Here is a 26564-nt window from a genome sequence, read left to right as displayed (position 1 = left end):
TTCTGGCCTGCTGGAGCTGGGGGGAGTGGGCACTGCAGGGGCTCCTCAGAGCCCCAGAGCCCCCGGGGGTGGTTTTCTGAGCAGGATGTGGAGGTTGTCTCCTTTGTGTCCGGCTCGGAGGGAACCTGAACCAGGAGCAAGATTTTTTTTGTTGCTGGTTTTTTTTTCCTTTTTTTCTTAAAAAAATAATTCCATCAAGTCCAGAGAGGAGAGGGGAAGGAAAACCAAGGGGAGAACAAAAGCAAAGACGGTTCCAGAGCTCCACAGCTGCACAGCATCCCCCAGGCAGAGCATCTTTGGATGTCCCGGCCCAGGACAGCCGAGGCGATGGCAGAGAAGAGGCAGCAGCTCCTGGCAGCAAGAAACAGGCTGCCAAGGAACCAGCCCCAGGTGACCTCCCCTGGCAGCTGCTGACAGAGCCACCACTGAAAACAGGGAGAGGGAAGAGAGGAGGAGGAGGAGGAGGAGAAGAGAGGAGGAGGAGGAGGAGGAGAAGAGAGGAGGAGGAGGAGGAGGAGAAGAGAGGAGGAGGAGGAGGAGAGAGGAGGAGGAGAAGAAGAGAGGAGGAGGAGGAGAAGAAGAAGAGAGGAGGAGGAGAAGAGGAGAGGAGGAGGAGGAGGAGGAGAAGAAGAAGAGAGGAGGAGGAGAAGAAGAGAGGAGGAGGAGGAGGAGAAGAAGAGAGGAGGAGGAGGAGGAGAAGAAGAGAGGAGAAGGAGGAGAAGAGAAAGAGAGGGGAGGGAAGGGCTGCTTGGACTCTGTGCATACAAAACTAGGTTTGGGTTCCCTGGTTGGATTTGCCGTTGGAGCTGTGCCTGGCCCGGCTCCGTGTGCTGCTCTCGGGGGCAGGGGCAGGGCGCTGCCAGCCTGCCCTTGCTGCCCCTGTGTGCCCCAGGGCGCGGGGCTGGCCGTGTCAGAAGATGTCAGGGCACCTGCTCCAGTCCTGCTTGTCCTTGGCCTCCCAGTAGCCTCCCTTGTAGACGCAGATCAGCTCCCCGGTGACAGCATCCACCTTGCGCTCGAACCACTGCGGGATGTAGCCCTCATAGTCCTTCCCTGGGGGAGCAACAGGCTGTGAGGGCTGCCCGGGCCCCAAACCCACCCCAAACCCAGGGTCTCAGGGCTGTTTGGGCTGGGAAAGCCCTCTGAGAGCATCCAGTCCAACCACCCACCCAGCACCACCGTGGCCACCAAACCCTGGCCCCAGGTGCCATGGCCCCAGGGTGCTGGAACACCTCCAGGCATGGGGACTCCACCACCTCCCTGGGCAGCCTCTGCCAGGCCCTGACCACTCCTGCAGCAAAGAAATTGTTCCTCACCTCCAACCTAACCCTCCCCTGGCACAATTCCAGGCCATTTCCTCTCCTATCACCTGAGACTAGGGAGAACCCAACCCCCACCTCACTGCAGCCTCCTCTCAGAGAGCTGTAGAGAGCAATGGGGTCTCCCTCAGCCTCCTCTGCTCCAGCCTGGACAGCCCCAGTTATAGCATCACAGAATGGTTTGGGCTGGGAGCTCCAGAGCTCACCCAGTCCAAGCCCCTGCACCCAGCAGGGACATCCTCCCCTGGAGCAGGCTGCCCAGAGCCCTCTCCAGCCTCACCTTGGATAGCTCCAGGGCTGGAGCCTCAGCCCCCTCCCTGGGCAGCCTGCTGCAGTGCTCCAGCAGCCTCCTGGGGCAGAACTTGTTCCTCACAGCCAATCTCAGCCTGCTCTGCTCTCCTTTCAAGCCATTGCCCCTGGTGCTGTCCCTGCAGGCCTTTGGGAGCAGTCTCTCTGCAGCCTTCCTGTAGCCCCCTTCAGGTACTGGAAGGCTGCTCTGAAGTCCCCCTGGAGCCTTCTCTTCCCTCAGCCTGCCCCCATAGCAGAGCTGTTCCCTCAGCTGCTCCTCCCCAGACCTCCTCTCCAGACCTGCTTCAGCTCCCTCGAGTCCCTCACCTCTTCCCCACCCCCGAACACTTCCAGGGTCTCTTCTCCACCCCCTCTAGCCAGCAGGGTAGTTTTTCCCTTCCCCACATCCCCCCTCCCCCTACAGCCAGGGGTCGCCGTCCGGAGCACCTCACCCTCCTCCAGGGCTTCCACGGCCTCGGCCTCCCTCCGCCTGCGCACCGCTCGCTGCTTCTCCTCCAGCCGCTGCTTCTCCACGTTGGCCTCGTCCCAGCGGCCGCTCTCCATCAGCCTCTGGTCGGGCCGCAGCCGGCTGTCGGTGGGGGCCACACGCTCCTCAGGCTCGTTCAGCGTCAGCGCCAGCTCCGAGAAGTAGTACATGTGCTCGGCGTTCTCCCTGCCCGGCACGGCACGGCACGGCTCAGCGCCCGGCTCGGCTCGGCTCGGCTCAGCGCCCGGCTAGCGCCCGGCCCCGGCTCAGCACCCGGCCCCCAGCGCCAGCTCCGAGAAGCAGCACATGTGCTCGGCGTTCTCCCTGCCCGGCACGGCACGGCACGGCTCGGCTCAGCGCCCGGCCCCCAGCACAGAGAGCTCAGCGCCCAGCCCCCCAGCCCGCCCCGGGGGCGCACTCACGGGAGGGGGTACTTCTTCCAGAGGACCTTTGGGGTCAGGGTCTGGTAGACAGTCTTCTGCTTGCCCTCGGAGCCGGCACCGCCCTGGCTGCTCTGCACGATCCGGGAGCACTCCATCCTCTCGTCCCAGGTGCCAGACATGACGTAGTGAGCCTTGCCCTCGGCGTCGCTCACCACCCCGCTCACCTGCCGCGACAGAGGGCTCTGCTGGCCGCTGCGAGCGCCCGGAGGGCAGGGCAGGGGTGCAGGAGGGCACAACAGCCCCCGGGTGCCCCAGCTGGAGCCGGGCACTGCGTGTCCTCAGCTGAGCCCAGCACAGGGCACCCCGAGCGCCGCTGGGGCTCCAGCCCAGCAAAGCCCTCCTGGTGCTGCACCTCCAGCACAGCCTCTGCTTGGAGGTCCCCCCCAGCCCTCCCTGGCGGCCCCCATGGTGCAGCTCCTTACCCCCAGGCTGGGGCTCCCCCAGCTGAAGCACTGGGAGCCCTCGAGCCCATCTCAGGTCCCACCCCATGCCAGGGCAGCCTGCTGGGCGCTCACCTTGCGGGGCACATCCCTGGAGAAGTAGCTGTAGGGGGTAAATTTCAGCTGGCATTTATCTTTTGACTTATGGTTAACAATCTCAATCTCACCAGACTGGATGGAAGACAGAACCACAGCGAGTGAGAGGCTTGGCAGGGAGACAAAGCAGGCATCAGTCGCAGCGCGGGCACCGAGCACCACCCCCGCCCCAGGGCATCGCCACCCGCGGCAAGAGCCTCCTCCGGCCCCTGCCAGCTTCCCAGGGGGGTAGCAGCAGGGTGGGGACACCCCAGGAAGGTAGAGCCCTCCCAGCACCCCCCGTGCCAGGGCAGATCCGTCGCCTGGAGCGGCTGGCACCGACCTGGTCAATCCAGAGCTTGCCCACGATGATGTTGTGGACTGTGGAGGTGACTTTCCTCCAGACATAGTGATTGCCACTGGAGTGGAACTCGAGGTGGATGGCTCCTGTGGAGACAGGGGGACCCCCAGCTCAGCGAGGGCCATGGCTGGGCAGAGCTGGGGGTGCCCTGCCCCCGGGCACACAACCACCCTGGCGCCACGATGTGCACAACCTCAGAGCCAACCTCAACCCCCAGCTGCCACACTCCAGAGTCTGCTGCAGCCAGGGAGCTGCAAGGCCTCCTGCCCTGCTGCCAGCTGCACTCCCAGCACCATGGCCCAGCTCTGGGGCCGGCCCCAGCCACGCTGCCCAGCCCAGGCAGCAGACAAAGGAGACACTGGAAGCAGGCTGCCAGGCAGAGGGGGAATGCCAGCAGCAAGCTGCCCTTGAGCCCCCAGGCAAGGAGGAGCTGCTGGGCAAGGAGGCTGCTTCCGGAGCAATGCCCTCTGCTGCTGGCAGCATTCCCAGCCCCAGGGCAGCCAGGGCGTGGGGCTGGCTGTGATCAGAGCTCGGGGGGGGATTCACCGAGCTCTGGGGTCCTGCAGGAGCAGCAGGGGGAGGGTGGCAAGGCCCAGAGCCCCTGGCACAGGTCACCTACCCAGGGGCATGATGGAGAGGTATTTGCCCCGGAACTTGCTGGCGATGGTGATCTCCTGCCACAGCGTCCAGCCCCGCCGCGAGTAGACGTGGTGGGCAGCTGCTGGGGGGTGGTGGCTCACCTGGCAGACAGGAGGCACACTGTAAGGTCACAGCCACCAGCACCAGCCAGTGCCCCAGGGCAGCTGAGGATGCTTCTCCTGGGCATCTCCCCACGAGCCCCCTCAGCAGCACAGGGAGGTGCAGGGAGCTACTGCCAGGACCTTCCAGAGCTCCTTGGCAAAGCCTCATCCATGAGATCTTAACCTGAGCAACTGCTCTGGTGAGCTGGTGCTGTGCTGGCACTCATGGCAGGGCCCTGCTCCCCAGGGAGTCACAGCTGGCACTGGGCTGGGAGGCAGCCCCCAGGGGCATCCTGGCCAAGCCCTGCAGCCCCAGGGACAGCTCCAGCTGGAGCACAGGGACACAGCCAGGCTGAGCTTGGATGTCTGCAGGCATGGAGCCTCAGCCCCAGCCCTGGGCAGCCTGTCCCAGTGTCTCCCCAGCCTCCCTGTGCAGAACTTCCTCCTGCTGTCCAACCTGCCCCTGCCCTGCTGCAGTTCCAAACCCTTGCTCCTTGTGCTCTCCCCACAGCCCCTTCTGAGCAGTCCCTGCCCAGCCTGCCTGCAGCTCCCTGCAGCTATTGCAGTGCAGCTCTGGGGTCTCCCTGCAGCCTTCTCTCCTCCAGGCTGCCCAGCCCCAACTCTCCCAGCCTGGGCCCATAGCCCTCTGCTCATCTTGGTGGCCTCCTCTGGACCCTCTCCAGCAGCTCCAGGTCTCTCTTGTGTCCCACAGCTGGCCCCAGCCTTGCAGGGGAGGTCTGCCCAGAGCAGAGGGGCAGGATCCCTCTCTCCATCCCTGGCAATGGGCACTGCCCATTGCTGGCTCCTGCCCAGCTTCTCCCCCACCCCAGCCACACTGGGCTGGCAGTGCTGTTAGTTGCAGGCTGAGCACCCCCCCAGCTGCTGGATTACAAAGGTGAGCAGAGCCAAAAGCTCTCTGTGAAATCCCAGTGCCAGGGGCAGGAAATCCTCTTTGGGTAACTGGATTTCAGGCACAGGATTACCAGTGCCAGGCTGGGCTGAGCAGCACAGCAGCAGCCAAGGGAAGCCCAGGGCAGTGGCAGGGGCTCTGTTTGTCAGTCATGGAATCACAGGAGTGGCTCAGAGATCATCAACTCCAACCTCCCCACCATGGCCAGGGACACCTCACACCAGCCCAGGTTGCTCAAAGCTTCATCCAGCCTGGCCTGGAACACCCCCAGGGTGGAGGCAGTGTCCAGTTCTGGGCTCCCCAGCTCCAGAGGGACAGAGACCTGCTGGGGAGAGTCCAAGGGAGGCTGTGAGGATGATGAAGGGCCTGGAACAGCTCTGCTGAGGAGAAGGGCTGAGAGCCCTGGGGCTGGGGAGTGTGCAGAGGAGAAGGCTGAGAGGGGACCTGGTCAGTGAGGGGTGGGGGTCAGGAGGAAGGTGCCAGGCTCTGGCTGGTGGTGCCCAGGGACAGGACAAGGAGCAATGGATGTAAGCTGGGACCCAGGAGGCTCCTCCTGAGCAGGAGGAGAAAGCTGTTTGGTGTGAGGGTGCTGGAGCCTGGAGCAGGCTGCCCAGAGAGGTTGTGGAGTCTGCTCTGGAGCCTTCCCAGCCCCCCCTGGCTGTGCTCCTGGGTGCCCTGCCCTGGCTGCCCTGCCCTGGCAGGGGCTGGATGCTCTCTGGAGCTCTCCTCCATGCTGTGACTGATTCCCTCAGGGCTGCTCCCTGCTGCCCTGCCCCAGCTGCTGACCTGCTCGCAGAGGGAGCGGAACCCCAGCTCCTCCAGCCGGTCCAGCTCGTAAGTTTCCCCCAGCAGGGGGTTGAAGGGCTTGGCCGTGCGGTGCACGGTGGTGGAGTAGGAGGAGACGGAGAAGGCAGCCACGAAGCACATCTGCTCGGTGGAGCTCTCGCACTTCACTGCCTTGTCCAGCAGCTCGTGGTACTCCAGGTCCTCCGTCAGCCTCTGCAGCATGGAGAGAGGCTCGTTGAAGTTCACCTGCAGGGCAACAAGCAGAGGTTGGCAGAGCAGGAGAGGTGCCAGCTGGGCACAGCACCCCTTGGCCCCCTTCCCCCAGCCCTGTGCCCTGCTAACCACCAGAACCCTACACGTTTGGTTCTCCAACCTGTGGCCCAGCCCTGCAGGCATCCAGGCTCAGCCTGGCTGTGTCCCTGTGCAGCCTGCTCCAGCTGGAGCTGTCCCTGGGGCTGCAGGCCTTGGCCAGGCTGCCCTTGGAGGGTCCCCTGCAGCCCAGGGCCAGCGGTGATCTGTGAATCACAGAGTCCCACTGTAACCCAGCCACCATCAGAGGAGCTGGCAGCAGGGGTGGGCACCAGGCTGAGCCCCCACAGCTCTGCTGGGCATTCCCAGAGCCAGCAGGGCTGGGACAGCAGATCCCTGCCCCTGGGCAGGGCAGGGGGAGTCCCACCCCCTGCAGCCCCGGGGTGCTGTGCAGGCTGAGCACTGCTCTCAGCTCCGGGCTGCCCCCAGGGCGCTGTGGTGCATAGGGAAAGGATCAATTTCCTCTCTGCAGGCCCCAGCAGCTGCTGGCATTTCACATCCTCAGCTTATTGCTGTACCCAGCAGGCCTTTACCAGAAGCTGCTGGTGCTGCAGGATGGCTGCCAGGTGGTGCTGGGCTGTGCTGGTGCCTCAGAATAGCACAGAGAGACCAACTCCCCCCTCTGACTCACGGGTGCCAGGCACTCATCCAGTGCCAACCCCCTGCCAGGGGCAGGGACAGCTCCCAGACAGACCTGGGGGGCTCAAGCCCTCATCCAGCCTGGCCTGGAACACCCCCAGGCAGGAGGCAGCCACAGCCTCCCTGGGCAGCCTGGGCCAGAGGCTCAGCAGCCTCACACTGAGGAACTTCTTCCTCAGCTCCACTCTGACCCTGCTCTGCCTCAGCTCCAAACCATTCCCCTGGGCCTGGCTCAGACCCCCTCAGGAACAGTTCCTCTGCAGCCTTCCTGCAGGCTCCCTTCAGGTGCTGGCAGCAGCTCTGAGGTGCCCCTGGAGCCTTCTCCTCTGCAGGCTGCACAGCCCCAGCTCCCTCAGCCTGTGCTCCCAGCAGAGCTGCTCCAGCCCTGGGAGCATCTCTGTGCCCTCCTCTGGACCCTCTCCAGCAGCTCTGAGTCCTTCTGCTGGGGACAGCAGAGCTGGAGGCAGGGTTGGAGGTGAGGTCTGAGCAGAGCAGAGCCCAGGGGCAGGATGCCCTCTCCTGCCCTCTGCCCACCCTGCTCTGGCTGCAGCCAGCACACAGCTGCCTGAGGGCTGCAGGAGGCACTGCTGGCTCCTGGGGAGCTGCTCAGCACCCAGCACCCCCAAGGCTCTTTCTGCAGGGCTGCTCTCAGCCCCCTCTGCACCCAGCCAGGATTTGTGCCTGGGCTTGGCCTGAGCCAGCTGCAGGACCTTGCCCTGTGGCCTGCTGACCCTCCTGCAGCTGGCACTGGCCACACTTCTCCAGCCTGCCCAGCCCCTTGTGGATGCCATCCCTGCCCTCAGGTGAGTACCTCCCAACCCCTGAGCTGCGCCTGACCTTCATGGCCAGTGTCCAGCACTCCCTCCCTGCCAGCTGGGCCAGGCCCACTTACAGGCATGGGGATCTTGGAGAGCTCTTTGCCAATGCAGTTCTTCATGATGCTCCAGAGGTTAAGGCTGTAGTTGGGTTTGTCAGGGATCCGAGTCCTCCTCCTCCTCTTGGGCAGGAGGTCTTTGCAGGTGGACTCATTGTAGCTGCTCTGATTTGAGCTTTCAAAGACCTGCAGAAGCAACAGGAGAAAACCAAACCTGAGCTGGACTGACCCAGCCTGAGCTGGCAGCTCCTGGGAGCAGCAACCAGAGCTCAGGAGATGTTGTGTGCACTTAGAACCAGGGAATGGTCTGGGTTAGCAAGGACCTTAAAGATTCCAACCCCCTGCCATGGGCAGGGACACCTCACACCAGCCCAGGCTGCTCAGGCCTCATCCAGCCTGGTCCTGAACACTTCCAGGGAGGAGGCAGCCACAGCCTCCCTGGGCAGCCTGTGCCAGAGGCTCCCCAGCCTCACTGCCAACAATGTCCTCCTCATCTCCAGTTCCAATCTGCCCTCCTCCAGCTCCAATCTGGGTTCCTCATCCTGGCACTCCCAGCCCCTGTCAGAAGTCCCTCCCCAGCTCTCCTGGAGCCCCTTCAGGGGGCATCACTGGCAGCCTGATTCCCAGGGCAGGAGGGCAATAACGGTGCAGCTGCCCCCAGCACTGTCCTGCGTGCCCGAGGCTGCTGCTGTAGCAGCTCACAGAGCAGCCAGCGTGCTCCAGCCTGGAGGTGTGGAGCCACAGTGCCTCCAGCCACCTCCGCTTCTCCTGCTCCCCTGCCCTGTTTCATCCCAGCAGGACCCTCCCTACCCCCTGCCCCACTCACACTGTCCTCCAGGGTCCAGTCCTCAGGGTGGCCCTCGCTGGCCCCACTCAGGTTGCTGCCCGAACGCCTGCAGGGAAGGAAGCAGCAGCTGCTGAGGGCTGCTCCCTGCTCCCCCTGCCCTCCCAGCAGGTCCCAGCTGCCTGCCAGAGGCTGCCCTGGGCCAGGGGCTCCTACCTGTGGTGCTTGGGGTCTGCAGTTACAGTGATGAAGGCTGGTGCATCCTCCATGGCATCGAAGTACTCTGTCTCCTCATCTTCATCACTGGCCTCTCCTTTGGCTGACTGCACACTCCCTGTGGGCACAAAGGTGCTGCTGGTGCCCTCTGGAACCCAGCCAGCATGAAGCCCCTCCTCCTCCTGCTGCATCCCTGCCTTGACAGCTTCACCTCCTCCTCCTCTCCACCCACTCCCTGACCAGAAGATGCCCTACCAATTCCCAGCTCTAAAGCCAGGCTGTGCCCTGGCAGGGCATCTCCTGCTCGCCCCTGCGGGCACACACAGCCTCCCTGCACCCCCAGACATGCCAGCAGGCTGTCCCCTCCTGTCCTGTCCCAACAGGCTCTGCTCAAACTCTGTCCCCAGCTTTCTGGTCAAAGCCTTTCTGCACTGCAAGGCCACCAGAAGGTCTCCCTGGAGCCTTCTCCTCTCCAGGCTGAACAACCCCAACCCTCCCAGCAGAGCCCTTCCAGCCCTGCCAGCATTGCCGTGGGCCCCCCCCGGCCCCATGGCTGCAGAGAGGTGCTGCAGGTGCAGCCCCAGGCAGGGAGCCGCAGCCAGCCAGGGATGGTGATGGTGGCGGTGGAGGACCCGGAGAGGAGGGAGCCTCGGGGCACTGCCGGGGCTCTGCTCACCCTTGGCGGTGCTGGAGCCGCCGGAGGGGGCGGGGGGGAGGCCGGGGGCCCCTCGGCAGGCCCTCTCCAGGCTGTTGTGCTGCTTGGCTAACTGCTCGATGGTCTCCTCCAGGCGGATGCGCTGCTCCCGCTCATGCTGCAGCGCTCGCTGCCAGCGCCGGCTGTGGCTCTCGGCCAGCTCCAGGAAATCTCGGCAGGCCTGCGGGCAGGGGAGGCAGGGGGCGAGGGTCAGCTCCTGGCACGGCCCTCCCAGCCCAGCAGCTGCCCACCGAGCCAGCAGCTGCCCACCGAGCCAGCACTGCCACACGGCACGGCTCCGGCGGCAAGCGATTTTCAGAGCTCCTCCGACACGGCTCAGGCTGGGAGGGAGCTCGGAGCTCCTCTGACACGGCACGGCTCAGGCTGGGAGGGAGCTCCTCTGACACGGCACGGCTCAGGCCGGGAGGGAGCTCGGAGCTCCTCTGACACGGCACGGCTCAGGCCGGGAGGGAGCTCGGAGCTCCTCCGACACGGCACGGCTCAGGCCGGGAGGGAGCTCGGAGCTCCTCTGACACGGCACGGCTCAGGCCGGGAGGGAGCTCCTCTGACACGGCACGGCTCAGGCCGGGAGGGAGCTCGGAGCTCCTGTGACACGGCACGGCTCAGGCTGGGAGGGAGCTCCTCTGACACGGCACGGCTCAGGCTGGGAGGGAGCTCCTCTGACACGGCACGGCTCAGGCTGGGAGGGAGCTCGGAGCTCCTCTGACACGGCACGGCTCAGGCTGGGAGGGAGCTCCTCTGACACGGCACGGCTCAGGCTGGGAGGGAGCTCGGAGCTCCTCTGACACGGCACGGCTCAGGCTGGGAGGGAGCTCCTCTGACACGGCACGGCTCAGGCCGGGAGGGAGCTCGGCGCTCAGCTCCTCCAACCTCCCCACCATGCCCAGGGACACCTCTCAGCTGGAGTCAGCTGCCCAAGCCCTCATCCGGCCTGGCCTTGGACAGCCCCAGTGAGGAGGCAGCCACAGCCTCCCATGGCAAGGAGGTTGCAGCAGATGCTCTCCGAGGCCCCTTCCCCCCTGAGCCATTCTGTGCTCTCCACCCCCAGAGGCTGCTGCCCGCTCTCAGCACACAGAGCGCAGCCCCCAGGCAGGTTGCCGCAGGCTCAGCCCCGGCCGGGGGGAGGTCAGCCCCGCAGCCCTGCCCCCACCCCCTGCCTGCTCTCTCCAGCGCGGACAAGCAGAGCCCTGCCCCCGGGGCGAGCTCCAGCACACAGCGGCCTGCAGCAGCCTCCGGTGGGCACTGCCATGTGCAGCTCTGCCCGGGCAGGAAGGATCACCCAGCCCAGCAGGGCCTCGCAGGCTCTGAACCTGCCCTGTCCTGCAGCACTGACGCTTCCCAGCCCCTGCACCTCCCCCTCTGGCTGGCAGCAACCGAGGAAGCATTGCAGTGGTGATGGAGATACCAACCTGGCTGTCAGCTGCACGATGCAGGGGCACTTAGGGCTGCTTTGGGGTGGAGATGCCCCCAGGAGAGGAGAGGGAGCTGTGCCCAGCCCTCCACCCCCCCAGCCCAGCCCCTGCAAGCCCAGAGCAGTGTGCCAGGTGCTCCACTGACTGCAGCCCTCCTCAAGCCTTCGCTGTGCTCCCATCCTGCATCCCCCACAAGCTGCCAGGGACCACCTCCCATGAGCCAGGGACCCTGTGGAGCTGCCAGGAGGGGCACAGGGAGGTGTGAGACTGCACCACAGAGTTTGGGGATGCTTTGAACATTACCCAAGCTGGCAGCCACCCACAGTGCCCACGGGTGGACCTTCATCCTCAGCTGCCAGCTGAAGTGTGCTGCCATGCCCTGTGCTGGCACCCTGGCTCCCTTCATTGTGCTGATGCAGTGCACTAAGAGGATGAGAGCACAAAGGCAAAGCAATGAGACAGTGGCCAGGACCTTCCTGCCCAGCAAAGCTCAGTAGCTGCTCCAGAGCTCCCTCTCTGCAGGCAGCAGGCACAAAATACACATCTGGGGACAGCTGGCTGGCACTGAGGGCAGGAGCTGCCAGTTTCCTCCAGCTTGGGAAGCTGAGCACATGGAGATGTGGTAGGAGACCACCTGGGATTGTCCTGCTGCAGTGGAAGGTGGCTGATGGGGCAGGATGGGACACGAGGGGAAAGGGAGCTCAGTGACATGGGCAGAGGCACTGATGGCACCAAGTGTGTGCTGCAGGGGACTCACCTGAGGGCAGGGATGGCATCCACAGGGGGCTGGGCAGGCTGGAGAAGTGTGGCCAGTGCCAGCTGCAGGAGGGTCAGCAGGCCACAGGGCAAGGTCCTGCAGCTGGCTCAGGCCAAACCCAGGCACAAATCCTGGCTGGGTGCAGAGGGGGCTGAGAGCAGCCCTGCAGAAAGAGCCTTGGGGGTGCTGGGTGCTGAGCAGCTCCCCAGGAGCCAGCAGTGCCTCCTGCAGCCCTCAGGCAGCTGTGTGCTGGCTGCAGCCAGAGCAGGGTGGGCAGAGGGCAGGAGAGGGCATCCTGCCCCTGGGCTCTGCTCAGACCTCACCTCCAATCCTGGCACAGGCTGCCAGGCAGGATGAGTCCTGGAGCAGCCTGGGCTGGTGGGAGCTGTCCCTGCCCTTGGCAGCGGGGTGGCACTGGGTGATCTTGAAGGTCCCCTCCAAGCCAACCTATTCCAGGCAGCTATGAGTCTGCTCCTCAGCCAGACCCTTCCTCTGCCTGGAGCACAAGGAGCACTTCACCACCCAGGAGGGACAGGAGACAAAGCAGCCACCAGCTGTGCTCAATCATCTCCTTTTCAGTGGTGAATCACAGAGGAGGAGCTGAGCTCCATTCAGCAGCGCCCAGCCCCCGGCTGCTCCGTGTGCCTGCCGCCGAAGTGCTGCCTTCCTTCCTGCGCTCATCAGAAGCCTGGGACGCAGCTGCGCTGCTGACACTGCACCGCAGCCTCCCCGGGGAGGGCAAGTCCGGAGCCTTTGGGGCTGAGCACATCCCCCAGGTGCCAGACTCGGCATCCAGAGCAGGGAGGTAGCCCAGGAGTCTGCCCCAGGGGGGTTCCTTGACCTCAAGCCCCACTGCAGTGCTGGCTGCAGGTCAGCAGTGCCCAGGGAGCCAAGGAGGCCACCAGCAGCTTGGCCTGGACCAGCAATGTGTGGCCAGCAGGAGCAGGGCACCACTGAACTGCTGCAGTTTCTTCCTTCCTCTTGTCTTGCCCAGACCCCCAGGAACTCCTTGAGCTCAGGAGCCTGCAAAGCACAGAGCCCACAGCACAAGGGGGGCTCCACTGCCAGCCCCCTGGAGACCTGGCCCTGGCTCTGGTGTCCTGGGGGAGCTCTGTCCTGCACAGGACTCTCCCACAGAAGAGTTAATGAGGCTCCTGCTGGCTTCTCTCCTCGCCTGCTGGAGCCCTCTCTGCAGGCTGGAGGAGCAGCTGTGCCCAGCACAGGGCGGGCAGCCCTGCTGGCAGCAAGCAGCTGGCATTGCCCATGGGCAGCTCCGACCCTGGGAGCTGGAGGAAGCTGCTTGGGCCCTCGTGTGGAGCCTTTGCAAAGAGCTCTGCTGGGCCAGGGGCTGCAGCTGCCCTTAGCAGCTCTCCTCCATCCTACCCCTGGTGCCACAATGTCCAGGGCACGACCAGGGCAGTGCTGCCATCTCAGTGCCTTCTTCTCTGACAGGTGCTGGGGGAAGGAGCCAGAGGGAGCAGCTGGCTGCACAGAATTGGTTTGGATAGAAGAGACCTTTCAGCTCATCCAGCCCAAGCCTTGCCCCAGCACTGCCAGGGCACCCCCCACCCCCCCCCATGGCCCTCAGCACCACATCCACACAGCTCTGCAACCCCTGGGCAGCCTGGGCAACCCTCAAGGGGAAGAAATTGTTCCTCCTGTCCAACCTGAACCTCCCCTGGGGCAACCTGAGGCCACCTCCTCTTGTGTTGTGGAAGAAGAGACCAACCCCAGCTGGCTGCAGCCTCCTCCCAGGGAGCTGCAGAGAGCAGTGAGGTCTCCCTCAGCCTCCTCTCCAGGCTCAACACCCCCAGGGCCCTCAGCTGCTCCTCCCCAGCCCTGCTCTCCAGACCCTTCCCCAGCTCTGTTGCCCTTCTCTGGACCTGCCCCAGTCCTCGGTGTCCATCTTGGACTGAGGGGCACAAAAGTGACCCCAGGACCTAAGGTGTGGCCACAGCAGTGCCCAGTCTGGGGGCACCAGCCCTGCTGTGGTCCTGCTGCCCACTGTGTTGCAGACACATGCCAAGCACCTTCTTAGCCACTTGGGCACACCCTGGCTGGTCTTCAGCCTCCTGGCAGCCAGCACCCCCAGGTCCTTTCCCACTGGGCAGTTTCCATCCTCATCATCCTGGACAAAAGGTGAGCAGAGGCAGAGCCCCAGAGGCAGAGCCCCAGAGGCAGAGCCCCAGCAGACATTAACCCAGTGCCCCTCTGCTGTCTGCCCTCCCCAGCCTCCCTTCCTGCCCCACGGTGCCAGCGAGCGGCAGGCACCGAGCTGGCAGCTGCCAGAGGAGCAGAGGAGCTTGTGGCAGGACTCAGCTGTGTGGCAGAGCAGGGATGGGACACTGCTGACGGTGCAGCCCCCGGCTCAGCCCTCCCACACCCAGCCCCCTGCTGAGCCAGCAGCCCCCCGGGCACAAAGGCTGCAGCCTCCACTCCCAAGCTGCGATGGGAACCTGGCCAAGCACCAGGAGGGCAGAGCTGGCAGAGGCATCCCCGTGCTGGTGGCAGACCTGGAGCCATGGAGGCACTGAGTGCCTTGGCTGGGAAGGGACCTTCAGGCTCACCCAGTCCAACCCTCCTGCAGCCAGCAGGGACAGCTGCAGCTACAGGCTGAGCACAGCCCCAGACAACCTGACCTGCACTGGTGCCAGCCATGGGGCAGCTCCACCTCTCTGGGCAGCCTGGGCCAGGTCTCCCCAGCCTCGGGGTCAAACACTTCTCCCTTCTCTCCAGGCTGAATCTCCCTCTGAGTTCAAACCATCACTCCTTCTCCTGTCCAAACAGGGCCTGCTCCAGACTCTGTCCCCAGCTTTCTGCTCAGCCCTTTCAGCACAGCAAGGCCACCAGAAGGTCTCCCTGGAGCCTTCTCTTCTCCACCACCCTCATCTCACATGACACTGTGAGGAGAGCTCCAGCTGAGGAGTGTGAAGCCTCCTGGGCTTGGGACAATGAGGAGGAGGTGGAGGAGGAAGGCAAGGAGGAGGAGAGGAAGAGGTGAGAAGCCCCAGGGCATGGTGAGGATACAGCAGGTCTGCAAGAGGAAGCACCAGCAGGCACCGAGGCCACACAGGAGGCCTGAGCACCCACACCTATGGTATCACCTGGCTGGAAGGACTCAGCAACAATGGGAGGTTATGAAGATGATGATGGGAGCTGGAGGAAGGCCCAGCCTGGATAGCTCTGCTCAGAGACACCTTCACACTCCCAACTAAAGAAGCCATAAAGGACAGACCAGAGAAGAAGCTGCTGCAGCTGCTCCCAACGCAGGGGCTGGGCTCCCCCTCTCCAACCTTCTGGGCCCCTCAGCCCCTGTCCGGGCAGGGGCAGGCCCCAGGGTGACTCCCACCGCCCTCCACCACCTCCCCCAGGGAACAGCCAAGTCCCCACCAAGTTCTTTACCTGGGGGCGCAGCGCATCCGCAGCAGCCAGCGCCGGGACACGCAGAGCCCTGGCTGCAGCCTGCTGCTCCTGGCAGGATTAGGCTTGGCTTGCAGATTTAATCCCGGGGCTGGGGCTTTTCTGGGTCGCTGACATGGTTCTCCCCGGGCCAATTAACGGCCGTCCTGAGCGCCGTTAATTAACGCAGCAAGCTCCTCCCGCACTGCCAGCACCGCCGGAACCACCCCGGGGGGGTCCCTGCCCCACCGCCGGCGTTCGGCTCCCGTTGTAGGGAGCAGAGCATCTGCCTGGGGCTGCTGAGGGCAATCCCTGCTGCTCAGGAAGCAAATCCAGGGGTGGAAGCCGCAGCTCGCTCGCTGCAGAGCCAGAATTAACCCTGAGCTGTAAGGATGCACGGAGCAGAGAGCTGCTCCAGCTCCAGCGGCTGGGCTGAAAAGTGCCTGGAGGGGCTCCAGGAGAGCTGGGGAGGGACTTGTGACAAGGGCTGGGAGTGACAGGGTGAGGCACAATGGATTCATGGATTAACAGAATGGGTTGGGTTGGAAGGGACCTTAAAGACCACCCAGTGCCAACCCCCTGCCAGGGCCAGGGACACCTCCCACCAGCACAGGCTGCTCAAGGACTCATCCAGCCTGGCCCTGAACACCTCCAGGGAGGGGACAGCCACAGCCTCCCTGGGCAGCCTGTGCCAGAGTCTGCCCAACCTCACCCTCAAGAATTTCCTCATCTCCAGCCTCAATCTGTCCTCCTCCAGCTTCAATCCATTGTCCCTCATCCTGGCACTCCCAGCCCTTGTCACAGCTCATTCTGGCTGCTCAGGACCCCAGGACAGTCTGGAGTGCCCTGCTGGCACCCTGCAGGTCTCCAAATAAAGCAAGTGAGCAGCTCTAACCCTCACCCCCAGCACTCTGCCCCTCCACAGCCCCATCTGAGTGCCCACCAGCACACTGCTCCCCAGCCAGGTGCCACTCAGCATCTCCAAGAGCCCAGCATGGCCATAGGGAGAGGCTGGCTGCTCCTCCAGGCACCAGGGCATGGCACAAAGCCAGCCCACAACTGCTTCTGGGGCAGGGCATGGCCCCAAAGGGCTCCACGGAGAGAAATGCTGCCAGGGCTGGAGGATGCAGCCTCTGGTGTGCTGCTGAGCATCTCAGAGAGGCTGAAAGGAGCAGCCCAGGGCTGCCTTCCTGGGAGGAGCAGCAGCACAAGGCTGCTGTCCATCTCCCTGCCAGTGCAGGCTCTGAGTGTTGCACATCAACCTCCTCCCTGCAGGTTCAGAGAGGGGGAGGGCCCTCGTGGCTGCTGTCTCACTCCAGAGGGGTCTGTTCCCATGGGAAAGGGTTAGGGTGCCAAAGCAGGGGCTGGCACCCTCTGTGTGATGGGCTCAGGGGGGCACCAGCACAGTGGCCTCTTGAAGAGCCAGAGATGGAGTCCTTCAGGGCTCCCTGCCCACTCAGCATCTTCAGCACAGCCCCACACCCTGCCCTGGCTTCTCCACCACTCTCCTTGCCAATGCTGCACCAGCCCAGCTGAGCCTTGCTCCAACTCTGCTCCTCAGAATCCAAGAATCACAGCATGGGCTGGGTTGGGAGGGACCCTGAAGGCTATCCAGCTCCAGCCCCCCTGCCATGGGCAGGGACACCTCCCACCAGCACAGGTTGCTCAAGGCCTCATCCAGCCTGGCCCTGAACACCTCCAGAGGTGAGCTGTCCACACTTCTTTGGGCAGTGTCTCAGCACCCTCATGGCAAAGAAATCCTCTGTGGTAAAGAAACCTTGAGGCAAGACACCAATGAGCCCAGGAGTGATGCATGCTCCAGCCCAGGCCCTGCTGCTCTCCATGCCTCAGGGAAGCACAGAGCCAGCTCAGCCACCTCCAAGCCTGGCTGTAGCCCTCCCCATCCTCATCCACATCCCCAGCACCACCCACAGCCCTGCAGGCTCTTCCTGAGGCCCAAGCTGGCTCCCTCAGCACAGCCACACAGCCCTGCTGCTGAGTGATGAGGCAGGAGCTCTCCCTGCAAGAGGTCAGCCCAGTGCTCCTCTCTGCTCCTCTAATCCTTTCAAACTGCTGCTCCTTACTCTCTCATCCCTCCCACTCCTGCCCTGCAGCAGACTGGGGCCTGCCCTTCAGCCCCTGCCCCTCGCTGCTGCTCCCAGGCTGCTGACCCAGAGCCTCTGAGCTCTGCCAGGAGCCTCCCCCCGTGCAGGGTTACCTGGGATCCTGGGGCAGGGCTGGCAGCAGAGCGAGCAGCTGGCTGGCAGAGCTCTGGGCTTCAGGGGCAGCACTGCCACCCTCCGTGCCCAGGGCCACAGGGGTGCTGCACCTCCTGCTGCGCCTCTGCCCGACCCTTCCCCTGGCAGCCCTCCCCCAGGGGCAGCCCGAGCTGCCTTCTCCCCATCCCGGGAGAGGGCTGAGGCAGGCAGGAGGTGACCTCCCCACAGAGCTGCTGCATCTCCGCGGCTGTTTGTCTGCTCCTCCTCCCCTGCTGCCGCCGGCTCCGGCCGCGTCTGCACAGTCAGATCACAGGCAGCTGGATGGGAACCGCCTGCACCGCCCCGGGGCAGCCATCCCTGGAGCACTCATCCTGAGCATCCCTCTCTGGAGCATCCCTCCCTGCAGCCCTGGAGCAGGCTGCCCAGAGAGGTTGTGGAGTCTCCTTCTCTGGAGCCTTCCCAGCCCTGCCTGGATGTTCTGTGCCACCTGTGCTGGGTTCTCTGCTCCTGCTCTGGCAGCGGGGTTGGACTCAATACCCAGCTCCTTCCACACCACAGCCTCTCCCTTTCAGAGCCATCTCCAGTCTCAGCCAGCAGCTGAAGCACAAAAGGATGCTGTTAAAAACAGGACTCTGCTGTCCACCCAGCCCCAGCCCTGCTCCCTGCCTGGCCCCTCTCACCTGCTGTCTTTTGGCCAAGCCATGCTGCTGCTGGCCTTCCCCTGCACAGTATTTTCCATGCCATCCCAGCCTCCAGACAGCCTCACTCAAGCCTGTACCACATCACAACCACCACAACCTCCTCTCTCTTCAGCCTGGACACAGCAAATGATTGCTCTGCTCATCCCCTCCCTAAAGGCTGCTGGAGAAATCGGAGAATCACAGCAGGGAGGGGGTGGAAGGGACCCACAGAGTGCATCCAGCCCAGCCCCCTGCCAGAGCAGGGCACCCAGGGCAGGGCACACAGGAGCACAGCCAGGGGGGGCTGGGAAGGCTCCAGAGGAGACTCCACAACCTCTCTGGGCAGCCTGCTCCAGGCTCCAGCACCCTCACACCAAACAGCTTTCTCCTCATGCTCAGGTGGAACCTGCTGGGTCCCAGCTCATCCCTGTGGCTCCTTGTCCTGTCCCTGGGCACCACCAGCCAGAGCCTGGCACCTTCCTCCTGATCCCCACCCCTCAGATATTGATAGCCATTGATCAGATCCCTCTCAGTCTTCTCCACTCCAGCCCCAGGGCTCTCAGCCTTTCTCCTCAGCAGAGCTGTTCCAGGCCCTTCATCATCCTCACAGCCTCTGTTGGACTCTCCCCAGCAGGTCTCTGTCTCTCTGGAGCTGGAGAACCCCAAAACTATTTGATACAGCACTCCAGGAGTGGTCTCAGCAGGGCAGAGTCCAGCAGTTCCCAGCTGTGCCCAGCAGTTCCCTGCCCACACCCCATCACCACTCGTGCCACGCTGCCACCCTGCTCCATAGCCTCCCCTCAGCTCTCCACGGGCAGAGCCCTGCATGAGCCCCCCCCAGCTGCTCCACAGCACCAGGCACCACCTCAGGAAGCCCTTTCCCCTCCACAGCTAAAAATCCTGCGAGCAGGGGCGGGGAGGGGGCTGTGCCTGGGGGGATGCTGGGAGCACAGAGCTCCCCAGTGCCCTCCAGCCCCTGCTCTGGGCTCTGATGCCTCCCAAGCTCACATAAAGCAACAGACAACCTCCTGTGGCTGTGGGCTGGGACACCATGGGGACAGCACTGCTCCATTCACAATTCCCCCAGCCCTGCCTTCATCTATTATTCCAGCTCTGGTGGGCTTTGGGGTTTATCCCTCCCCCTTTCCTTTCAATATTTAATTCAGTTTGGTTCTCCTTCCCCCTGCCCAGAGCTCCCTGGGGGAAATAAGGCTCCCCAGGAAGGGAGGCAGCTCCTCACCGCCATGGAGGCAGCTGCACAGCCCGAGCAGAAGCTGTCCAAAGAACAGGCAGAAAGCACCACGGGGAGCAGCACAAGGCAGGGAGCAGTCCCAGTGCCAGCAGCAACCTCCAGCTGCCTGGGCTGGGAGAGCACAGCCAGCACCAGGCAGCGCCGGGCCCCCGAGGGGGTTAAATCCCCAGCTCGTGTCAGGCAAGAGCAGCTTCATGGAAGTCAGAGAGGACGAGAGCCATGGGGGGCACGAAGGTCTGAACCCGCAGCAGCCACGGGCCCTAGATTGCTGTGCCAGCCAGAAAGTCACCCCCTAGAAAAGCCCAGCCCGACCCTCCCCCCTGCCTTTCCCCCTTCCCACCACCTCCCGAGAGCAGCCTCCCCGGAAGGCAGCGCTGCGGGGATGGTGCCGGTGCCAGCCCCGCCTCGGGGCTTCCCCACGCCCCCGCCCGCTCCCCGAGCTGCCCCTTCCCAGCTCGGCAGCCCCCCAGGGCAGCCGGCAGCCAGCCCCCGGCCGCACGGGGAGCGCCGGGGCAGGAGGGGGCCGGAGGGCGAGGGGGCGGCAGGGGCCGGGGTCTGCGGGCACTCACGTTGATCATAGCATTGGAGGTGATGCGGAAGAGCGTGGCGCGCTCGGTCACCGCCTTGATCTTCTCGCCGCTCTCGGCCGGCAGCCGCAGGCTCTCCAGCTCGCTGAGGGAGCGCTGCAGGGCGGCGCCGTGCTTGGCGATCAGCTCATTGCAGGTGCTGAGGTCCTCCAGCTTCCCCGAGAGGCTCTTCAGCGTGCCCTGCAGCTCGCCCTTGTCCGACTGCGCGGCGGGCTCCTCGTCGCCGGAGTCATCTGCCAGGGGAGGGATGGAGGAAGAACGGTTTCCATGGCTACCCCCTGCCCGCCCGGCAGCGCGGGGGGCACGGGGACCTCCCGCCCGCCGGCGGCTCCAGGGGTCGGTGTCAGCGGGTGTCGCCCCCCCAGCCCGGGACCGAAGCCTGGCGGTGCGCAGAGATGCGACCCACGGCCCCCGGGCCGCACCTGAAGGGTCCTCGGGGCTGTCGCTGGGACGCGGCTCAAGAGGGGGGGGAAGGCTACGTGGCACTGGGAGCAGGGGGGGCATAGGTCAAAGCTCTCCCCTCCACGGCAGGCACGGAGTCAAGGTGCCCTGCACCCGGGCTCCGCTAAGGGCAGGAGAAAGCGAATCACCCAAGGGAAAGGTCACAAAGCGCAGGCAGAGCCTTCGCCCACAACCAGCAGCAGGCCCTCAGGGGGCAGAGAGCTCCTCCCGCAGCAGCTCAGGTACGGCAGAAACGGTTATGGCTCCGGGACACCCAGAGGCTCAGCCCCCAAAGCCAGCAGCAAGTGTGAGGCATTGCCCCAGCTCATCCCAGCACTGCCCGGGGGGAGGTGGAGCAGCCCCCACAGAGCAAGCACTGAAAGGGGCAGCAGAGAGGTCCTGCACGAGGTCTGCCTCCTCTTTATGGCCGAGGCTCAGCCAAGGTCCCTCTGGGGACACACAAAAGCCATGAAGGCAGCAGAGCAGGGAGCAGCCCCTTGCCCTTTCCTCTCCCTCAAGGAGTGCTTTGGGACTAAAGAGAGATGGGGCCCAGCAAAACCTGCCCCCAGCTTCCCTGCCAGGACTGGGGGAGCTTGGGGAAAGAGAGACACTAGAGAGACCTGGACCTGCTGGAGAGGGTCCAGAGGAGGCCACCAAGATGAGCAGAGGGCAGAGAACCTCTGCCATGGGCACAGGCTGGGAGAGCTGGGGCTGTGCAGCCTGGAGGAGAGAAGGCTCCAGGGAGACCTCAGAGCTGCACTGCAATATCTGCAAGGGGGCTGCAGGCAGGCTGGGCAGGGAGCTGTAGAGAGCAAGGAGATCTCCCCTCAGCTTCCTCCTCTCCAGGCAGCATATCCCCAGCCCCTTCCCCAGCTTTGCTGCCCTTCTGCTGAACTGCTCCAGCCCCTCAGTGTCCTTCTTGCAGCGAGGGGCCCAAACCAGACCCCAGGATTTAAGGTGTGACCTCACCAGTGCCCCCTAACCCTAACCCCAATCCCTGCCCCACTCCTGCCGGCCACAGCAGCTCAGCTTTCATTGCAGACCCAAGCCAGGTTTCTCCCACCACTAATGATCTCAGGAAACACCCCCAGCTCTGTGGGGCTCAAGGAGGGAAGCCAAGTCTGCAGTTGCTGTGCTGGCAGACACCAGCAACATCTCCTGAAGAGCACTGGAGCTGCTTACAGAGACTGCCAGCACAGTGCCCAGCTGAGGGAAGCCTCTCCCTGCCTGGCCCCAGGCAGCATTTAACCCCCAGATCCCTCCCCCCCATTTCCTCCCAGGACAAAACACACGGCCAGCAGGGCTGGGGAGGCTCTGCTGCCCCTCTGCTCAGACCACCCCTGCAATGCTGGGTCCAGTTCTGGGCTCCCCAGCTCCAGAGGGACAGAGGCCTGCTGGGGAGAGTCCAACAGAGGCTGTGAGGATGATGAGGGGCCTGGAACAGCTCTGCTGAGGAGAAAGGCTGAGAGCCCTGGGGCTGTTCAGCCTGGAGAGGAGAAGGCTGAGAGGGGACCTGATCAATGCCTATCAATGTCTGAGGGGTGGGGGGCAGGAGGAAGGTGCCAGGCTCTGGCTGGTGGTGCCCAGGGACAGGACAAGGAGCCACAGGGATGAGCTGGGACCCAGCAGGTTCCTCCTGAGCATGAGGAGAAAGTTGTTTGGTGTGAGGGTGCTGGAGCCTGGAGCAGGCTGCCCAGAGAGGTTGTGGAGTCTGCTCTGGAGCCTTCCCAGCCCCCCCTGGCTGTGCTCCTGTGTGCCCTGCTCTGGCAGGGGGCTGGGCTGGATGCACTCTGGGGGTCCCTTCCATCCCCCTGCCATGCTGTGATTGCCAGAGCAGAGCCCTGGGGCTGTCTGAACTCCTGGCTCCTGTGGGTGCTCTGCTTCCCAGAGCAAAGCCTGGATCAAGCTGCAGGCTCAGGCTGGGGACCTTGGCCCATGGCTGAAAGAGGACACAGCAGCAGGGTGTGGGATGGGCTCCGTCCCCTCCCGGCCGTGGCTGGAGGCTGTGTGATGGTCCTGCCCAGCTGGAGGCAGCAGCAGGGACACTCTGTGCCCCTCCTCTTTATAGCAGCATTACATAAAGGCCTCAAAGCCCAGGAAAAAAAGGGGGGGAGGGGAGGGGGGAGCTGGGTCAGCCCACACCAGTTGTGATGCTGCTGGTTCAGGCTGAGTTAAGAGCTGAACATCCCTCTCCACCTCCCTGCTGCCCCACAGCTGCTCTCATGGCCATGGGGCTGGGCAGCAGGAGGGAAACCTCAGCACACCTCCCTCCACCCCCAGCACTCCCACCCCCCTCACCCTGCCTCTGAACCTGCAGCCCCAGACAAGAGGAGCCCTGGCCCAGGGCATGCTTCTGGGACTCAGGGTGAAAAAGAAATCTCTGAAGCACCAGGCCTGGCTGCAACCAGCTGAAACCAAAGCACAGGGAGAGGGAAACACAAAGGGATGGCTGAAAGTGAACCAGAGCAAGCCAAAGGTGACACAAAGCTGCCCAGGAGCAGCCTTGCCAGCCCAGCACTGCTCTGTGCTTCGTGACCCACAGCCAAGGCTGAAACACCTCCCAGGGCTGAAATCCCTGAACCCAGCAGGGAGGGCTTGGAAGAGACCCCTGGAGCTCACCCTGTCCAAGCCCTGCTCCAGCAGGGCTCCCACAGCAGCTGCCCAGGGGCACAGTGCCCAGGGGGGGTTGGAAGCTCTCCACACCAGGAGACTCCACAACCTCTCTGGGCAGCCTGCTCCAGGCTCCAGCAGCCTCACACCAAACAACTTTCTCCTCTTCAGGTGGAACCTCCTGGGTGCCAGTCTGTGCCCACTGCCCCTTGCCCTGTCCCTGGGCACCACTGAGCAGAGCCTGGCCCCAGCCTCTTGCCCCCCACAGCTCCTTCAGCTCTTGCTGAGCACTCCTCAGCTCCCCTCTGGGGCTGCTCTGCTGCAGGCTCTCAGCCCCAGGGCTCTCAGCCTCTGCTCCTCACAGGGCTGCCCCAGGCCCCTCAGCAGCTCCATGGCTCTGCCCTGGGCTCTCCCCAGCAGTTCCCTGGCTCTCTCAAACTGGGCAGCCCAGAAGCCCCTGCACACCCCCAGCACCCCTCCAGCCGAGCCCCCCTGGCTCCCCACCTCACTCTCTGTTTAGCCCTGCAGAGCACCTCTGAGTGCCTGTGCTGTGAGCTGTGTTTGCAGGGCACTGGCATGAAGCAGTTGCCATAGGAACAGCCTCATGGTAAGCTGGGGAGATTATTTTTGGAGCTGTGCTGCTCTTTAATCTGTGTCAAACAGCTCGGCAGCCACCGGCCCCTGAGCCTCCTGGGGCTTGCTCCTCAGCCTGCAGGGCAGCACCAGCCCTCAGCACCCAGAGCAGCCTCTCACAGGGAGGCAGAAGCTCCCTCAGTGCCTCCCTTCTCTGCCTCCAAGGCTTCCCTCAGCTCAACACTTCCCCTTGCTGCCAACCTCTCCAGAGCTGGTGGGGAAGATGCAGGCTGGCAGCACAAGGCAGGTGCTGGTGGCAGGTCAGGGCTTGGCCCTGCAGCTCCTGGGGACACTCAGGGGCATGGTGGCCACCAAGGCACAGCCATGCAGCCCCAAGCCCATCCCTAAACCAGGCCACGCTGCACACCCACTCCTGAACCATCAGGGAAGACCCAGAGCCACCCCAGGGTGCTGCTGCTCATGGCCAGGCTGCCCCTGGATGAGCTGAGCTGGGAAGGGAATCACAGAGACATGGTGGGGAGGGAGAGGGTGGAAGGGACTTCCAGAGAGCATCCAGCCCACCCCCCCTGCCAGAGCAGGGGCACCCAGGAACACATCCAGGGGGTTGGAAAGGCTCCAGACAAGGAGACTCCACCTCTGCAGGGCTCCAGCCCCCTCACCACTCACCCTGCCACAGCAGCCCAGCACACAGCTGGCCCCCACCCAACCAACCTCAGGATGCTGAAGGGATCCTGCAGGAAGGCTGCAGAGAGACTGCTCCTGAGGGGGTCTGAGCCAGGCCCAGGGGAATGGTTTGGAGCTGAGGCAGAGCAGGGTCAGAGTGGAGCTGAGGAAGAAGTTCCTCAGTGTGAGGCTGCTGAGCCTCTGGCCCAGGCTGCCCAGGGAGGCTGTGGCTGCCTCCTGCCTGGGGGTGTCCCAGGCCAGGCTGGATGAGGGCTTGGGGCACCCAAGTGTAGCTGAGAGCTGTCCCTGCAGGCAGGGAGGTTGCAGCAGATGCTCTCTGAGGTCCCTTCCAACCTGAGCCACTCTGCAAGCTCAGTCCCTGTTTCTCCAGCACTCCCAGGAGGATTCACAGAGCAGGACTCAGGCTGCTTGCAGCCCTCTGTGAGCACAGTTCTTGTTGGGGCATTCCACTGCCTGCTGGAGCTGAGTTACATAAAGCTGTGATGTGTGTGCAGCTCTCCTGTGCCCCTCCTGTCCTTGCATCACCCAGCCAGGGAAGCAGCTCCACAGGAAAGCCAAAGAGGCCAATCTAGATTTGAAGGGGGGGGAAGCTTTTTTGTTTGCTTTTTGGTCATCTGAAGCCTGCAAACCCTCAAGTGCCTGAATTCTGAGCTGACCTATTTGCAGCTCTCCTTCCCATGACTTTTTTCTCTGCAGAAGGAAATTCCGTTCAGCTAAAATAAGTCATTGTGAAGAGATGCTGGAGAGCAGGATGGGGGTGGGCTGAGCAGGGTGGGCTGAGCAGGGTCACCAGGCAGAGGCTGACACTCAGGCCCTGCTCTGCAGAGCCCCCTCCACAGCACACAGTGAAAACAAGACAGGGTCAGAGTCTGGAAGCTCCGTTTACACTGAAGGACCAAACCCCAGCAGGGAGGGCTTGGAAGGGACCTCTGGAGCTCACCCACTCCAACCCCTGCCAGAGCAGGGCACCCACAACAGCTTACCCTGGAGCACAGCCAGGGGGCTGGGAAGGCTCCAGAGCAGACTCCACAACCTCTCTGGGCAGCCTGCTCCAGGCTCCAGCACCCTCACACCAAACAACTTTCTCCTCATGCTCAGGAGGAACCTGCTGGGTCCCAGCTCATCCCTGTGGCTCCTTGTCCTGTCCCTGGGCACCACCAGCCAGAGCCTGGCACCTTCCTCCTGCTCCCCACCCCTCAGACATTGATAGTCATTGATCAGATGCCTCTCAGCCTCCTCCTCTCCACACTCAACCCCCCCAGGGCTCTCAGCCTTTCTCCACAGCAGAGCTGTTCCAGGCCCTTCATCATCTTGACAGCCTCCACTGGACCTTCTCCATCAGCTCCAGGTCTCTCTTGTGTCCCACAGCTGGACACAGCCCTGCAGGTGAGGTCTGCCCAGAGCAGAGGGGCAGGATCCCCTCTCTCCATCCCTGGCAATGGGCACTGCCAGTGCCCATTGCTGGCTCCTGCCCAGCTTCTCCCCCACCACAGCCACACTGGGCTGGCAGTGCTGCCCCACAACCCAGCTGGGTGCAGGACACCCAACCCAGAGAGCTCTGCCCCGAGCCAGGCTCTCAGCAGAGCCAACACAGAAGCCAGCCACAGAATCCTCCCATTTCATCACAGCTGAGCAACAAATCAGCTTCCAACCCCCCCAAATCTCTCCCAAGCCAAAGGAGACAGAGCCAGGCACTGCATAAACCTCAACCCCACCCCAGCAGCCCACCTGATGCCCACCAGCCCTGCCAGGGGCCGAGATGCCTTCCCACGGTGCCAGCACCCCCCATAGGTCCACAGAGAGCATCTTCCCTCCTTCCCTGCCTCCCAGGGCTCCTGCGAAGGGGTCAAACACCCTCCCGCCCCTGCGGAGGCACCTGGGCAGGGCAGCCCCTGCCGCGCTCCTCACCGAGCGCAGGGCTGGCAGGGGAGCGCCCGCGGGGCAGGCTGCGGGGGCAGGAGGGTGCCAGGAGGGTGCCAGGAGGGTGCCAGGAGGGTGCCAGGAAGGCCACTAACCCTTGTGAAATTTATTCAGACAGGCGGCGGTGCAGAAGGAGCGCAGGGGTCCCGGCTCCCAGCAGCCCCTCCCCTTCATCCCCACAGCGGAGGGCTCTGCCCTACATGGTGTGAGCTGCAGGGCGGAGGAGCAAGAAGCAAAGCAAACAAACAGAAGGAAAGGCAAAACAAACTGCTGCCACTAACAGCAACAAGCAAAGCAAAAGCCAAGTCCTGCCCTGCGGCAGCCAGCCCAGCGCCGCACCGCCCGCAATAAATCCCGGCCACATGCGGGCAGCGAGCGGAGCGCTCCGGCGCCCACCTCCCCCCCAGCGACCACCCCCTTACCAGCATGCACCACGGAGCCAGCCTTAACCCCAGCCCTGCCGGGCACGGGCATCCTCCTGCCGAAACGGGCGGCAGGGGGCGAGGGGGCGACAAAGGACCGCGCTGGGTCCTGCTCCGGGGGATGCTTCGCTGTCGCCTGTTCAGCCCCAGACCCCACCGGGCCGCTGCTCCGGGGAGGGGGCGGGGGGGGATGGCATCTAG

At 64.0% G+C, this 26564-nt stretch overlaps 1 protein-coding gene across 1 annotated transcript in view; it reads right to left on the bottom strand.

Moving 5' to 3' along the window:
* Positions 1 to 710: 710 nt before the first annotated feature.
* The window catches only part of OSBP2 (oxysterol binding protein 2), a 43998-nt gene continuing 18144 nt past the window's right edge, over positions 711 to 26564 (bottom strand). Inside the window, exons 3-14 of the mRNA XM_054173031.1 lie at positions 19675 to 19925; positions 9348 to 9546; positions 8672 to 8789; positions 8498 to 8564; positions 7690 to 7857; positions 5850 to 6095; positions 4033 to 4153; positions 3396 to 3499; positions 3053 to 3148; positions 2517 to 2701; positions 2060 to 2280; positions 711 to 1053 (exon numbers count right to left, since the gene is read on the bottom strand). Of these exons, the coding sequence (XP_054029006.1) occupies positions 911 to 1053; positions 2060 to 2280; positions 2517 to 2701; positions 3053 to 3148; positions 3396 to 3499; positions 4033 to 4153; positions 5850 to 6095; positions 7690 to 7857; positions 8498 to 8564; positions 8672 to 8789; positions 9348 to 9546; positions 19675 to 19925 (1919 nt within the window). The 3' untranslated portion in view covers positions 711 to 910. The remainder of the gene's footprint in view (positions 1054 to 2059; positions 2281 to 2516; positions 2702 to 3052; positions 3149 to 3395; positions 3500 to 4032; positions 4154 to 5849; positions 6096 to 7689; positions 7858 to 8497; positions 8565 to 8671; positions 8790 to 9347; positions 9547 to 19674; positions 19926 to 26564) is intronic.

This window comes from Dryobates pubescens, chromosome 25 (genome assembly GCF_014839835.1).
Source record: "Dryobates pubescens isolate bDryPub1 chromosome 25, bDryPub1.pri, whole genome shotgun sequence".
Classification (NCBI taxonomy): domain Eukaryota; kingdom Metazoa; phylum Chordata; class Aves; order Piciformes; family Picidae; genus Dryobates; species Dryobates pubescens.
Note: the sequence above shows the minus strand (reverse complement) of the source record. Positions and strands in the feature narration are given on the sequence as shown.